Genomic DNA, 15,203 nt, shown 5'->3' with positions numbered 1-15,203 from the left:
TGCATCAAACCTGCGAGTCTACCAAAGAGCGGCATTTTCAAAATAGTAAATCTTATTCCTTTGTGTGGAAAGGTAGTTCTATTCTGAATCGCCAGCAGCACCGACAGTAGTTTTGTCTCATCCTCGCCGCCAATATTGTAGTCAACGACGACCCGGAAAAGGAGAGTCAAAGTGGTTTATTTCCAACTCTCAGTTAGGAAAAGTATATATAAAGCAATAGTCCAAGTCCCAGCCAGGACCATTCCGAAGTACCGGCTCTTACCTGGACCGGCTTTTATCTCATGGAATTAACGTGCCCGCTGAGAGGCATGAGCCCCAAGGGAGATCAATCGGGTCGTCCTCATAGGTCTTGAGAGGGTTATAACAATCAGCTACTTTTCATTATCATGCTGGTGAGAGGTTTTAAGACTACATATCCAAACCATTGGAAAATTAGGTACAGTTCTTCAGAGTTGCTAATCAGCTCCCATTTATCATAGCATTAACTTATGATCCATAAGACGTCTGATTAATCACTGCATATTAGCTTCTTGAAGTGGCTGAAAGGTGCTAATTGAATGTTGTAAGCAATAACCATACACAAAATAAACATTCAAAAGTTATGTGAATTTCCAGTCCAGCTACAATAGTTGAGTTGATCGCCAAGGAATTCAAAATGACCCACTTATTTAAAGTTTCCATTAAATATTATTCCTACCTTTGTCAGGATGATTCAGGAGCATAATTCTCTTGTGGGCTTCTCCAATTTTTGTTCGGCTGGCTGATGGACTAAAGTGAGAAACATCATCAATTTATACTCATTGCTCACTTAGAACACCTTTCAAAGATTAAGAAATGTTCCCACAACTGCAAAACCCTGTGAAGTTAGAATCTAACCACTGTGATCTATTCATCAAACTGACCAGTGTGTTTACACTAGTTAATCTTAAAAGCCCAACTCCCTCATACAACAGAACAGGTCACCGCCTTATTTGTCACTAAAATGTCCAGTCATTCATTTTGTGAGCAATCGGCGGTAATGTGGCCGATAAACTTTGCTCCAACTTTGCTTTGTGGAGAACTTCCGGTGACGGCGGGCGGGAGGCAGCTGCGCGTTGGAGGGCTCCCGTTCGGGAACGGCATTGTCGGGGGTTAACGCCCGGTCCTAGGGCCAGTGAAGGCAGTAAAAGTCGGGAGACAGCATAGAGGAGAAGAATGTCGGAGACCAGCAAAACAACGGCCGTGAAAAAAGCGGCTGAAAGTCCGTTGGGGAGTGGAAAGGTCACCGCGGGGTCAGTAAAGAAAATGAAGGCTGGAGCACCAGGGGAGGCCGCAGTGCTTAAGGCTGAAGGAATAACTAAGGTGATGGCTGCGGAATTCGAAAAGCAGTTTGCGCAATGCATGGAGACGGTGAGGAAGGAGATGAGGGAGGTTTTGAGTGCGCTGGTGGAGGGGGCGATTTCCCCGGTGATGACGGCGGTGGCGAGCGCAGTGGCGGAGGTGCGAGAACAAGGGGAGGCGCTGAAGGAAGTGGAGGAGACGTTATTGCAGCACGGTGATCAACTTGCCTCAATGGGGAAGGAGATGCGGAAGGTGATGGACATTAACAAGAATCTGCAAGGAAAAATGGAAGACCTGGAAAACAGATCCAGGCGACAGAATTTGAGGATTGTGGGGCTGCCCGAAGGAGTTGAAGGACCAAAGCCGACTGAGTATTTTGCCGCGATGCTGGCAAAACTATTGGGGGAGGGGGAGGATCCCTCCGATATGAATTGGATCGGGCTCATCGGTCGTTGAGGCCTGTACCAAAGGCGAGTGAGCCGCCAAGGGCAGTGACTCTGTGCTTCCATAGGTACAGTGTGAAGGAGAAGGTCCTGAGCTGGGCCAAGCAGAAGCGGGTGGTGCAGTGGGCTGGAGTTGGTATACGTGTATACCAGGACTTTACGGTGGAGCTGGCGAGTAGGCGGGCTGCCTTCAACACTAAAATAGATGATCAGGTCATTCATTTGACCTGATGACATGTATCCCAGGACATTATGGGCGGCTAGGGAGGAAATTGCAGGTCCCCTGGATTCCCAGAACAGCATCTAGATAAGGACAAGTGAAGACACTTACCTAACACCTAAAACAAGGCTGGCTTCACGCTTACTCATTTTTGCTTCAAACCCTCCTTTGTAATATGCTGAAAAGCTCTGTAAAATAAAACAATCTCTGTAGTAACCCATCTGTTAATGATACAAAATATCCAACTAGATTAATATTTGCCAAGCTTTCTTCTGCTATTCCATGTTTCAGAATTCTACGAAATCCTATTTAGTTATGGTTTTAGCTACCACTTTGAACCATTATTTGATCATTGAATACACACACACACACACACACAGACACACACACACAAGTTAAGCATCAGAGTAAATTGATGGTCAAGAAGGAAGGAAGTAGTGTCATCAACACCTTCCAAGAAAAAGTTATTCAAAAGTAAGTTTAAGTTCTCACATGGGACTTCCAGTGGCGACATGTAGCTGGAGGTCATACGAAGGATGGCTCCCGCGAGAGCTTTTGTGTTTTGGCCCTTTTCACAAAGTTTTTGGGGGAAATTTTATATGAACGGTCTCCAGTAAAGTTGTGGTAATCAGAGGATGTCAAAAGCCCAATGGAAGAATACAGGACGAAAAGGAATGAGCGCTAGTCCGCATGACAGCTTGAGTTGGACAGGCTGGCTGAGGTGATGGCGGTGCAGTATAAGCAGCAGTATGCCATGCATTTTGATGATGGGAACACTCAAACAGTTGATGGACGACGATACATTGACCCCGATAAAGAAGGCGCTTGGAAAGAAGTCGACAGCAATGCGGGAGCATGGAGAGGTGTTGAAAGGGGTGGAGGAAGCCTGTTGCAACACAGCGATTAGCTCACCTCGATGGGAGAGGAGCTGCGGAAGATGGGGGAAAGTAATAAAGGGCTGAGAGCTAAAGTGGAGGACCTAGAGAACAGGTCATGGAAGAAGAATCTTCAGATTGTGGTGCTGCCTGAGGGGTTGGAGGGCTGGGGGCCCACGGAGTAATTTCGGAGATGTTCGGCAAGTTGTTGGGGAGGAGAAGAACATCTCCCTCTTTGAGCTGGATAGGGCTCATCTGTCACTCTGGCCGAAGCCAAAGGCAAATGATCCTCCAACAGCTATGATAGTCTGTTTTCACAGCTATCAGATAAAGGAAAAGATCTTGAGATGGGCCAAGCAGAATCGGGAGGTGAGGTGGAAAAGCAGTGGTATTCGTCTATAGGACGTCACAGTGGAGCTGGCAAGACGATGGCCGGCCTTTAACAGGGGGGAAGGCAGAGCTCTATAAGAGTAATGTACGCATCGGGATGTCTACCCGGCGAAGCTGAGAGTTACACATAACTCAGGGACTATTATTTTGAATGGTCGGAGGAGGCAGAGGCGTTTTTGAGGGCTGAAGGATTGGGACTGAACTGAGTCTGGACTTGTTTTCTTATATTGTGGTTGGGAGGTGATGGTTTGGCGACAGTGGGACAAGGTGTTGTGGGGGTGAGGGGTTCTTTCCCCTTTTGTTAGGGTTTATCCCCTTTTGTTTAGGGTTTATCCCGCTGGGTTAGTGTCTGTGCGGAGTCTGCACTTTCTCCCCGTGTCTGCGTGGGTTTCCTCCGGGTGCTCCGGTTTCCTGCCACAGTCCAAAGATGGGCAGGTTAGGTGGATTGGCCATGCTAAATTGCCCTTAGTGTGCAAAATGTTAGGAGGGGTAATTGGGTTACAGGGATAGGGTGGAAGTGAGAGCTTAAGTGGGTAGGTGCAGACTTGATGGGCCGAATGGCCTTCTTCTGTACTGTATGTTCTATGTTTGGCTGATTTAGAAGGGCTGGATGTGGGTGGTTTCCTGTTTGTGCTTGTACTAGTTATGTGCGATGCCAGCCACCTTGACAGCAAACCTAAGTTGGCTGGTGAATGGGAGCGAGGTGGGAGAGGGGTTGCGGCCAGCCAAGCCTGAGTGGACAGGTTTCGATAGGCCTGGGAAGTGTGAATGGAGGGGGATGGGGAGTATGCAGAGGTGAGCGGTTTTGAGAGGAAGTGGTTGGGTGAGTTCTGGGAAGGGGGAAGGGTAGCTGGTTGACGGTGACTAGGGGTAGGGCTTGGTCCCGTGGTCAGTGCTGATAGGAGAGGGAAGGGGGAAACATGGAATGTGTGGAGTTTGGGCGGACAGGTGAAGCAGGGGAGTGTCTTCTCACATTTAAAGAGCTGGAGAGCTGATAGGATGCTGTTGTGAGCGTTTTTGAAGGAGATGGGGGCTGTGTGGAGGTGGACCCATGACAGTTCTCACTTTTTCACCAGTGCGTAATGCATATCTGAGGATTGATTTCTTCATTAATGGGAGGTCGTTGTTGTCGGGGATAAGGAAATCTGAATACTCGCCGATTGTCATTTCGGATCATGCTCCGCATTTGCTGGATGTGGTCCTGGAGAGGCGGCCCACATAGAGGCCAATGTGGAGGTTGGTTGTGGGGCTGCTTGCGGATCAGGGCTTTTGTGTGAGAATGCCAAAGGTGATTGATGATTATGTGGGGTTTAATAAGAATGGGGAGGTCTCATCATCGGTGGTTTGGGCGAGATTGAAGGCTGTGGTAAGGGGCGAGATCATCTCATATAAGGTGCAGGTGGATAAGGAGGCAAGAGAGGAGCTGCAGTGGCTGGTAGACAAAATCTTGTAGATTGATTGGAAGTGCAGGGAGGAACCCACTCTGGAGCTTTTGGTCAGTAGAAAGGAACTGCAGAGCAGTTTGACCTTTTATCTTCAAGGAGAGCAGTATGCCAGTTGAGGCAGGCAAAGGGTGTGGTGTACGAGTAAGGGGAGAAGGCCAGTTGCTTGCTCGCAGAACAGCTCCGCGGTAGGTGGCCTCCCGGAGATTGTTCAGGTTCGGGATGGGGTGAGGGGGCTGCTGGTGGCGCTGAAGTAGGTGAACACGGCACGTGATTTATATAAGAGGTTGTATAGGTCGGAGTCTCCGGGGGATGAGTCGGATATGAGGGAGTTCTTGGAGGGGCTGGAGTGTCCGAAAGTAGAAGAGGAGGAGAGGGCATAATTAGAGGAGCCAGTGGAGATTGAGGGGGTTTGGTCGGTGATAGGGAAGATGCATATGGCCAAAGTGCCAGGGTCGATTGGGTTCCTGGTGGAATTCTAGAAGAAGGTTTTGGATAGGCTGGCACCACTGTTGGTGGAGATGCTTGAGGATCCGGTGGCAAAAGGGGCACTCCCGTACATGATGGGACAGGTATTTATTTTGCTGTTGTTAAAAAAGGTTAAGGACCCAGTGGAGTGTGGGTCATATCGGCCAATAACCCTGTTGAATGTGGATGCCAAGATTCTTGGCACTGAGGGTGGAGGTGTGCCTTCTGCAGGTGATTTTTCAAGGGGTAATTTACCGTGGCCAATCCACCTACCTTGCACATCTTTGGTTTCTGGGGGTGAGATCTACGCATACACGGGGAGAATGTGCAAACTCCACATGGACAGTGACCCAGGACCGGGAGCGAACCCGAGTCCTCAGCGCCATGAGGCAACAGTGCTAACCACTGCACCACCGTGTTGCCCTCAGACAGGGTTTCTAATGGGGAGGCAGTTGTCTTCGAATGTGCGGCGCTTGTTAAATGTGGTGCTCTCCCCATCAGAAGGCTGGGGGGAGAGCTGGAAGTGGCGTTGGATGCGGAGAAAGTGTTTGTTGGAGTAGAATAGAGTTATTTGTTTGTGATATTGGAGCAGTTTGGGATTGGGCCTAAGTTTGTGGCGTGGGTCAAATTGTTATAGAGGAACCAAAGGCATGTGTTCGTACAAATGAGGTGAACTCTGGATATTTTCAGCTGCATAGAGGAACGAACCAGACAGGGGCATCCCATGTCACCCTTTTTGTTTGTGCTGGCAATAGAGCCCTTGGCCATTGTGCTGAAGATCTTGGATAAGTGGAGGGGATAGTGAGGTGGGGGGGCTTGGAGCATAAGGTCCCTGTATGCTGACAAACATTTGTTCTATATTTCTAACCCAGGTCCCATGGTGGGGAATATAATGGGCTGTTCAGGTGATTTGGGCCTTTTTCAGGATATGAATTGAATTTGGAGACGTGAGAGTGCTATTTGGTTTCCTCTCCAGGGGCGGGAGTTGGCCTGGGAGGATTGACATTTTGTGTGACGGCTACTCACTTCAGGTACCTGGGGGTGGCTCGGGACTGGGCCTGGCTCCGTAAATTGAATTTTACGAGCTTGGTGGGTAGGGTTAAGGCAGATTTGCTGAGGTGGGACAGCCTCCCCCTATCATTGGCTGGCCGGGTGCAGGCGGTAAAGATGAAAATCTTGCTGAGGTTTTTATTTTTGATCTAGTGCTTGCCGCTCTTTTTGCCAAAAGGGTTTTTTATGGGAGTGGAACGATTGATCGCGTCGTTTGTATGGGCGGGTAAGATGGTGAGGATTCAGAAGACGGTGCCTCAGAGAGAGTGCACGTTTGAGAGGGAGGGGAGGTTGGCTCTTCCGAATTTGATGTATTACTATTGAGCGGCGATTGCCGAGAAAGCGTGAGGCTGGGGTAGGGAACCAGGGGCAATATGGGTGAGGATGGAGGCAGGTCCTTGCAGGGGGCCAGGGTTGCGGGTGCTGGCAACGGCGCCACTCCCGTTTGCCCCTGGGAAATACTCTGGTAGTCCAGTGATGGTAGCCATGCTGAAGATGTGGAGGCAATTTCAGCAGCATTTTAAGGTAGGGGTGCCACCTGTTGTTCTTGTAGTTTTATGTATCAAATGTTAAAACATTAAAAACCAAAGAAAAGTATTTTCAAAAAAAAATGTTCTCACTTCGCCTCCAAACACACACTATTTTATTAGTGTGTAGATGGCTGTTGTGTAATGAAAATATTCCTGTTTTTCCAATACTTTAAATATCTCTCCCCAGTTCAAATCTCTAACTAGTCCAGGAGCAGAACATTCCATGTTATTTGCATGAAAATGCAACCAGGGAGCACAATTTTCAATTGTTCCTGAGTCCAAGTGACAACCATTATACCCAATTATTTGTTTCACGTCCACCAATCAAATTTCTACATATGTTGTGACATGTCCTCTTCAGGACATGTCGCATGTCCTGAAGGCCGCCCTGGAGAATGCTTACCCGGAGATCAGAGCGGCCTTCAGGACGCGCGACAACGCAAAATCTTATAGCCTTATAGCCAAGTTCCGCACACATACGAGTACGGCGTCAACCGGGACCTTGGATTCATGTCGCATTACATTCATCCCTCACCATCTTGCCTGGGCTTGCAAAATCCTACCAACTGTCCTGGCTTGAGACAATTCACACCTCTTTAACTTGGGGTTACCCCTATATCTGGATCTGTAAAGTCTTAATTACCTGCAAATGCTTGCATTCAAAGCATTATCTTTGTCTATATATATGTTTCTGGACCATACCTCTTCATTCACCTGAGGAAGGAGCAGTGCTCCGAAAGCTAGTGATTTGAAACAAACCTGTTGGACTTTAACCTGGTGTTGTAAGACTTCGTACTGTGCTCACCCCAGTCCAACGCCGGCATCTCCACATCAAGATAAACAATAGTACAACTCATCAGTGACAAAAATGGTTCATCATCGCCCCATGTAAATTCAGAAAAGTCCTCAGGATGTACACTTTTTCAAAAAATCAGAAATCGTTCTTGGGACATGGGTATGCTGGCATGGTCAGCATTTATCGCCCAACCTAACTGCCCTGAAAGTTTTGAATAAGGGGTGGTTTAGAAGGCCACCTCAGAGGATATTAATAAACCACTTGGGCTTTTATGATAATCCACCAGCTTCATTGTCCCTTTTACTGATAGATGAATAAGAATCTGACTGCCGAGTTTAAATTCACAAGCCGCCATGATAATAATAATAATCTTGTCACAAGTAGGCCTACATTAACACTGCAATGAAGTTGCTGTGAAAATCCCCTAGTCGCCACACTCCGGCGCCTGTTCGGGTACAATGAGGGAGAATTCAGAATGTCCAATTCACCTAACAAGCACGTTTTTTGGGACTTGTGGGAGGAAACCAGAGCACCCAGAGGAAACCCACGCAGACACGGGGAGAACGTGCAAACTCTGCACAGACAGTGACCCAAGCGGGAGTCGAACCAGGACACTGGCGCTGTGAAGCAACAGTGCTAACCACTGTGCTACCGTGAACCCACATTCTCTGTATTCTTTGCCCAGGCTCCTGCAGCACATATCCAGTAACATAACCGGTACTCCAGTATCCAAGAGTATCATTGCCAATAGCTGATGCTTAGCTATCTCAACCTTCTGAGGTAGAAATTTTACAGCCTTCAAATTTCAAAGGAAGCAGTGACAGTCGGGAGCAAATAGTACAGGCTATTTGTATACTCCAAATATTACACTCAAGGACAAAATTAGATAATACACATCTTTAAACAAGCCTTTTACCACAGAACTTCACTGCCATGAATATTGTCAGAAGTGAACCATTCACTAAATATCGAGATGGAATCACAATAGATTATGGAGGGAAGTGTAAAGCTTGAATTGTAATGGAGAAACAGCAACTCTGGAAATAAAATAAATCATGCTGGCCTCATCTTCATTCGAAATCCACTTTTTCCATGACATACACAGATGACGAACATTTCTCTGCTTCTCTCTAACATTTTCTGAAGGAACCCACAAGTGTTTTAAATGGGAGCCTGTACAACATACTTATATTGTCACGCAACAAATCAATGTTTTATAAGTCATTTGCAAAAAATGTAAAAAGGATCAAATTTCACCCTATTGGTAGTTAAAAACCGGATGAAAATAAAATCTAAATGGTATAATTTATGTGCACAGAAGATTAACCCCTTCCACTCAATTAGAGCAATTACTTCATTGTTTGTTAGTTCTAAAGGTGGGCTCCTTTAATGGCTATATGATGCACCTGAATTTACATAACTACGTAATAAAGAAACCATTGTAATACCAAAGTTTATTGTCCCAGTCTTCAAATTACAGATGACCTAATAAAAGTCATCTCTTTTTCACATAATTACTGCATTAAATGATTCAGATTCTATTTTTTTGTTTTTCAAAGTACATTGACAATGTTTACACTAACCAAAACTCAAAGTAATTTAATTTCAGTTCCTGTTAAAGTACACTGACAATGTTTTTTTTCATACAAATTTAGAGTACCCAATTCCATTTTATTTTCTAATTGAAGGGAAATTTAGCGTGGCCAATCCACATATCCTGCACATCTATGGGTTGTGGGGGCTAGACCTATGAAGACATGGGGGGGATGTGCAAACTTCACACGGACAGTGACCCGGGACTGGGATCGAACCCGGGTTCTCGGCACTGTGTATGATTCAGATTCAAAGCATATATGGACAACAAACATGGAATAACAGACTTTGAAGGACACTATTTGTGACTATTGAAGATTTGTAAGAAAGACTATTTGCACCAATGGGGTGCCTTTCACATTCCCGGGTCATTGCAAAGTGTTTCACAGCCAATTAATTAACACTTGAAATATAGCCATGTCCATAGTGAAGAAAAATGCGCCGGCCAATTTGCAAATAGAAAGATTCAAAAAGCAAGACAGACTTCGCAGGGCTGGCAGAACAATTGTTGCCTCGGACACATGGAAATCTGTACTGCTGTCCCTCGATGTTAAAGGGAAATCAGAGAAAACAGTCAGTTTAATGTTTCATCTGAAAGATGGCACCTCTGACATTTCAGCACTCCCTCAATTCTGCCTTTAACTGTCAGCTTAGACCATGTGCTAAAGTCTTTGCGAGTAGTGTGCATCAATGAACATCTGACTCCAAGGTGCTACCACTGAGCCACACCGAGCCACATTCTTAACAGAAAACCCCCTCAGAAGTCAATACAAAATTAGCAAACTCAGGATACACACAAGTTTAGAACACCCCAACATATTTGAGTTATGTACTAAACTGCAATAGATCCAATATCTAAGTGCAATTTTTGAAAAGTCATGTTCTGTTGTTAGCACACTTACAGGACTTGGGATAGTTCTCACCGTTTCTACAATCATTTGTTGAACAGGCTTCCACAATCGAAATGCATGGCGACCTGAAAAAAAGAACAGGCATATTTCTCATCGTCCTTTCAGTATGCAGGTAAAATAGTACCCTTTAATGATCTATGCTACATAAAACAGGGAGTCAATCAGCTCTCGAGCCTGCCCTGCCATTCAATGAGATCATGGCCTCGCTTTAATTTATGTCCCACTTTACATGTGGAAAAAGTGTATCTTATTAGTTCCTTTCAAAATCCTAAAAGCCTGAATCTAATCACCCCTTTACTTTCATAGGAAATACAAGTTTATGGAATCTAATCTCTGCTCGTAATCTAACCCTTGGAGCTTTAGTAACATTCGGTTGTACTCCTTCTAAGGCCAATATAACCTAAGGTTTGACTGCCAGGATTGTATAAAGTACTCCAGACGTAGTCTAACCAGAGCTTTGTTTAGCTGAGCTAGAACATCCTCTCCTTTATATTCAAACTATAATTCAAATTAAAACGGTTAACATCTATGAACCTTTATTTTCTGGATCCGACTAGTGATAGGTACATGCAGATCCCTCAATCTCTTTGGGCCTCCACTGTTCCTCGCTTTTCTTCAAGACCTAAAAACAATACTTGGATCTATCCTTTTTTGTTCAAAGATGGGTGACCTCACACTTATCTCCAATGAAATTCATCAGCCTTGCTTTGCCTAATCATTTAATCTATCAATGCTTTATAATTTTATGTCAAGATCGACACTATTGACAACTCTTTCTGTTTAGCAGTCACTTTAGACAAAACTAGAAAATAGACGTTGACTGTTTCAGTTCATTATTTCACCTGGAATAAACTAAGTTGATTCTACATCAAAATATTGAGGGGATAGTCCTTTACACAATTTTCTTTATTTCCTTTCCGTACTCATCCATGTAGAGAATGCTTTGCTACTTATCCAACAGGCTATATCACAACATAACACCCAACACAACAATATTCTGCCCTTGGTCAAGTCTTCAGGCAAACATATTGAAGAATATTTAGGAATAAAACAGAAAATGTTGGATAAACTCAACAGGTCTGGCAGCATTTGTGGAGAAACACAGTTAATGTCTTGAGAAAATATGACCATTCTAGAGAACTCAGTTTTTTCTATTTTGATTTCAGATTTCCAGTATCCATGTATTTTGCGAGTATTTTAGAAGAATACTATAAGTGGGGTTTTTTTTGCATCCTTGTGTGCACCAAGCTGAAAGATGTTATTGCTGAGAAACTGAACTAACCCCATCTTAGGCACTCAATTAGCATTACGCATTCCCAGGTTTGATCAAGTAAAGTTCTGTAATGTTTAATCTCAGAAACCATGCCCTAATTTTGCTAGCATGACATGTCTTCCTACGTTCCACACCCAGCCATCCTGTGGCCTGTCTGAGTGAGGGAACCAAATAAGGAAATTAGACACCGAATGGAGACTATCCAAACGTAGCTCATATAGAGCGAGCACTTACAGCTCAGCACTTCACCCGAGGCTTGATTCAGCTTATACCAAACGGACAGTGAAATCTCCTGTGCCAGACGAACAGTTAAATCACCCCGGAACATTTAAAAAATATATATTTTTATTAAGTTTTAAGATTTTATACATAAATTAGTCAAACGATAAAACATGAATCAACAACCTTAACAAACGATACCAAGCAAACCCCGCCCCAACAATATAATCACCCCCTCCCCAATAGAACATCCCTCCAACAGCTAACAGTGACCAGATCCTTGAAATGCAATATAATGAACGCCATTGTGGTTAGCACTGCAGTCTAACGGTGCCGAGGACCCAGGTTCAATCCTGGCCCTGGGTCACTGTCCGTGTGGAGTTTGCACATTCTCCCGTGTATGCATGAGTCTTACCCCCACAACCCAAAAAATGTGCTGGGTAGGTGGATTGGCCACGCTAAAATTGCCCCTTAATTAGAAAGAAAAATAATTGGGTACTTTAAAATTTAAAAAATAAATAAACAGACTCCATCTTCAATAGAAACCGTCAATCGCCTACCTTGAACTTAATCAGCTCAAGATGCAAAAAACTCCATCAAGTCACCCAGCCATACTGGGGAGTGGGGGGGTGGATAAGGTTGAAAAATTACGAAGGTGGGGTCTGTTGGTATCGGGGGAGGCTAGGGGCGTGTAGTTTCTGTTCATGTTGATGTTTGGTCTTCTGATATTGCCATGTATATATGTAAAATGCCTTGAATAATAATGTTTAGGAAAAAAAACAGGTCAAACTGCATTTGCAGCTTCTTCCTGCGTGCTCTGACATAGGATCATTCGCATATTCCCTATCCACAACCCAAGATCTCATTAACCAACTCCTGGCATTCCTGCCTTGCCTGTCTATCTATATAAGCCTTGTATGAAATTACCTCCCCCCTGATCACCGCCTTCAACACCTCCCACAACATAGAGCGAGACCACCCCATTTTCAATCCATTCCACATAGTCCCTTACACAGATCCCGAGGTCAGCCAGCAACCCACGCCTAACCTCAGCCCGTATGCTGTGCCCGACCCACCTCCAGTTTCAAATCCACCCAATACGACGCACCCGGAATATTTTTAGGCATTGCGGCATACAAAAGCAGCAAAGACAAGCATTCACCTACGCCTGTGGTCAAGGAATACACACATGATGGAGAAGGAATTACGACCAATTTTTTCCCCAAATGGGATCATGGCACTAAATCCATGCAATCCTAAAGGAGACTCTTTCTCCCCATCCAATGACTGAAGGTCCACTCCAGACAGGAAAGGAGCCTTGCGATTGGAGTAATTTAAAAATTATTCCAAGCATTTCTTTCAAACTTTGCAAATAAATGCAAAACAAACAACTTTGTTTCAAACATATATTTCATGACTTCCGGGTGCGGCGATGACCAGCTAAGTCGCACGTTTCGGCAGCTCCCGGTGGAACGGACTTTTGGGCTCTTGATAGGAGCCCCAACGGCAATTTTAACGGCTAAAAACACCGTGCGGTAAACCAGAAGGGTGTTCCCCCTGGACACGGATGGAAAAAGGAGAGGAAAGTGGCCGGATTGCAGCGGATCCTTTGGAACAACGGCAAGGAAGGCAAGCAGAAACCAAGATGGCGTCGGAAGGTGGCAGTTTCATATGGGGCCCTGAACAACAAGAGTTCTTGAAACACTGCGTGGAGGAGATAAAAAAGGAAATGAAGAAAGGGTTGTTGGCCCCGATATTACAGGCGATTGAAGGGCTGAAAGAGGAACAAAAGACCCAGGAGCAGGAGCTTCGGGTCGTGAAGGCGAAAGCAGCAGAGAATGAGAACGATATACAGGGCCTGGTGGTGAAGTCGGAGATACAGGAGGCACACCAGAAACGATCTGTGGAGAGGTTGGAGGCACTGGAAAACAACGCAAGGAGGAACAACTTGAGGATTCTTGGCCTTCCTGAAGGTGTGGAGGGGGCGGACGTCGGGGCATATGTGAGCACGATGCTGCACTCGTTAATGGGAGCGGAGGCCCCGACGGGTCCGTTGGAGGTGGAGGGAGCATACCGAGTTATGGTGCGAGGATCGAGAGCAGGAGAAACTCCCAGAGCCATAGTGGTGAGATTCCTCCGTTTTAAGGATAGAGAAATGGTCCTTAGATGGGCGAAGAAAACTCGGTGTAGTAAATGGGAGAACGCGGTGATCCGCGTTTATCAAGATTGGTGTGCGGAGGTGGCGAGAAGGAGGGCGAGCTTTAATCGGGCCAAAGCGGTACTTCAAAAAAGAAGATAAAATTTGGAATGCTGCAACCGGCAAGACTGTGGGTCACATATCAAGGGAGGCACCACTACTTTGAGACGGCGGATGAAGCGTGGACTTTTATTGTAGACGAAAAATTGGAATGAGTGGATTATGAAAATGAACGTTTGGACAAAGTGGTGGGGCGAATGGGGGGGGGGCGAAGAGGGGTTTTATGTTTTAATCCTGCGGTATGGTAACTTTTCTTTCTCCCACAGGTGGTGATGGGGGGAGGTGGGGAGGGAGAGGAGATGGGGCGTTGGCCATGGGGGGCAGGGCCAAGGGAGAGGCGCGGGCTTGGTTCCCGCGCTATGATAATTATGGCGGGAATAGAGAAGCAGGAAGGAGGGGGCGTCGCACGGTGCGAGCCGTGATCACGGGGGGAAGCCGAGGTCAGCCAGAGTTTGCTGACTTCTGGGAGCAACATGGGGGGAGTAATTACGCTAGCGGGGGGTCTAGCGGGGGGGGGGGAGGGGGGAATTACTGGGTTGCTGCTGCTGGGGAAAGGGGGGAGTGGGTACGGGAAAGGATGGGCGGGGGGGCACCGTCTGGGAGAGATACAGCTGCGTGGGAACTGGGTGAGAAGCTGGAAAAAGATGATGGCTAACCGGCAAGGGGGGGGGTGGGAAGCCCCCCAACTCGGCTGATCACGTGGAACGTGAGGGGGCTTAACGGGCCGATAAAGAGGGCACGAGTACTCGCACACCTTAAGAAACTTAAAGCAGATGTGGTTATGTTACAGGAAACGCACCTGAAACTGATAGACCAGGTTAGGTTGCGCAAAGGATGGGTGGGGCAGGTGTTCCATTCGGGGCTGGATGCGAAAAACAGGGGGGTGGCTATATTAGTGGGGAAGCGGGTAATGTTCGAGGCAAAGACTATAGTGGCGGATAACGGGGGCAGATACGTGATGGTGAGTGGCAAATTACAGGGAGAGATGGTGGTTTTGGTAAACGTGTATGCCCCGAACTGGGACGATGCCAACTTTATGAGGCGAATGCTAGGACGCATCCCGGACCTAGAGACGGGAAAGCTGATAATGGGGGGAGACTTTAACACGGTGTTGGAACCAAGGCTGGATAGGTCGAAGTCCAGGACTGGTAGGAGGCCGGCAGCAGCCAAGGTGCTTAAGGATTTTATGGAGCAGATGGGAGGGGTGGACCCGTGGAGATTCAGTAGACCTAGGAGTAAGGAGTTCTCGTTTTTCTCCTATGTCTATAAAGTCTATTCACGCATAGACTTTTTTGTGTTGGGTAGGGCATTGATCCCGAGGGTGAGGGGAACGGAATATACAGCTATAGCCATTTCGGATCATGCCCCACACTGGGTAGACTTGGAGATAGGGGAGGAAACAAGAGGGCGCCCACC

General features: G+C 46.4%; 1 protein-coding gene across 3 annotated transcripts in view; it reads right to left on the bottom strand.

The window, feature by feature from the left end:
• dnajc15 (DnaJ (Hsp40) homolog, subfamily C, member 15) overlaps window positions 1-15,203 on the bottom strand; it is a 43,313-nt gene that overhangs the window by 8,209 nt on the left and 19,901 nt on the right. For 2 of the 3 annotated variants that reach the window (XR_011948716.1, XM_072514245.1), the window contains exons 3-5: window positions 10,030-10,103; window positions 2,095-2,171; window positions 698-768 (exon numbers count right to left, since the gene is read on the bottom strand). Coding sequence is in view for 2 of the 3 variants with exons in the window: in XM_072514245.1 (XP_072370346.1) it covers window positions 698-768; window positions 2,095-2,171; window positions 10,030-10,103 (222 nt within the window). In the remaining variant the exon portion in view is untranslated. The remainder of the gene's footprint in view (window positions 1-697; window positions 769-2,094; window positions 2,172-10,029; window positions 10,104-15,203) is intronic. The other variant, XM_072514246.1, reaches the window with a different exon arrangement.

Source organism: Scyliorhinus torazame, chromosome 8 (genome assembly GCF_047496885.1).
Source record: "Scyliorhinus torazame isolate Kashiwa2021f chromosome 8, sScyTor2.1, whole genome shotgun sequence".
Classification (NCBI taxonomy): domain Eukaryota; kingdom Metazoa; phylum Chordata; class Chondrichthyes; order Carcharhiniformes; family Scyliorhinidae; genus Scyliorhinus; species Scyliorhinus torazame.
Note: the sequence above shows the minus strand (reverse complement) of the source record. Positions and strands in the feature narration are given on the sequence as shown.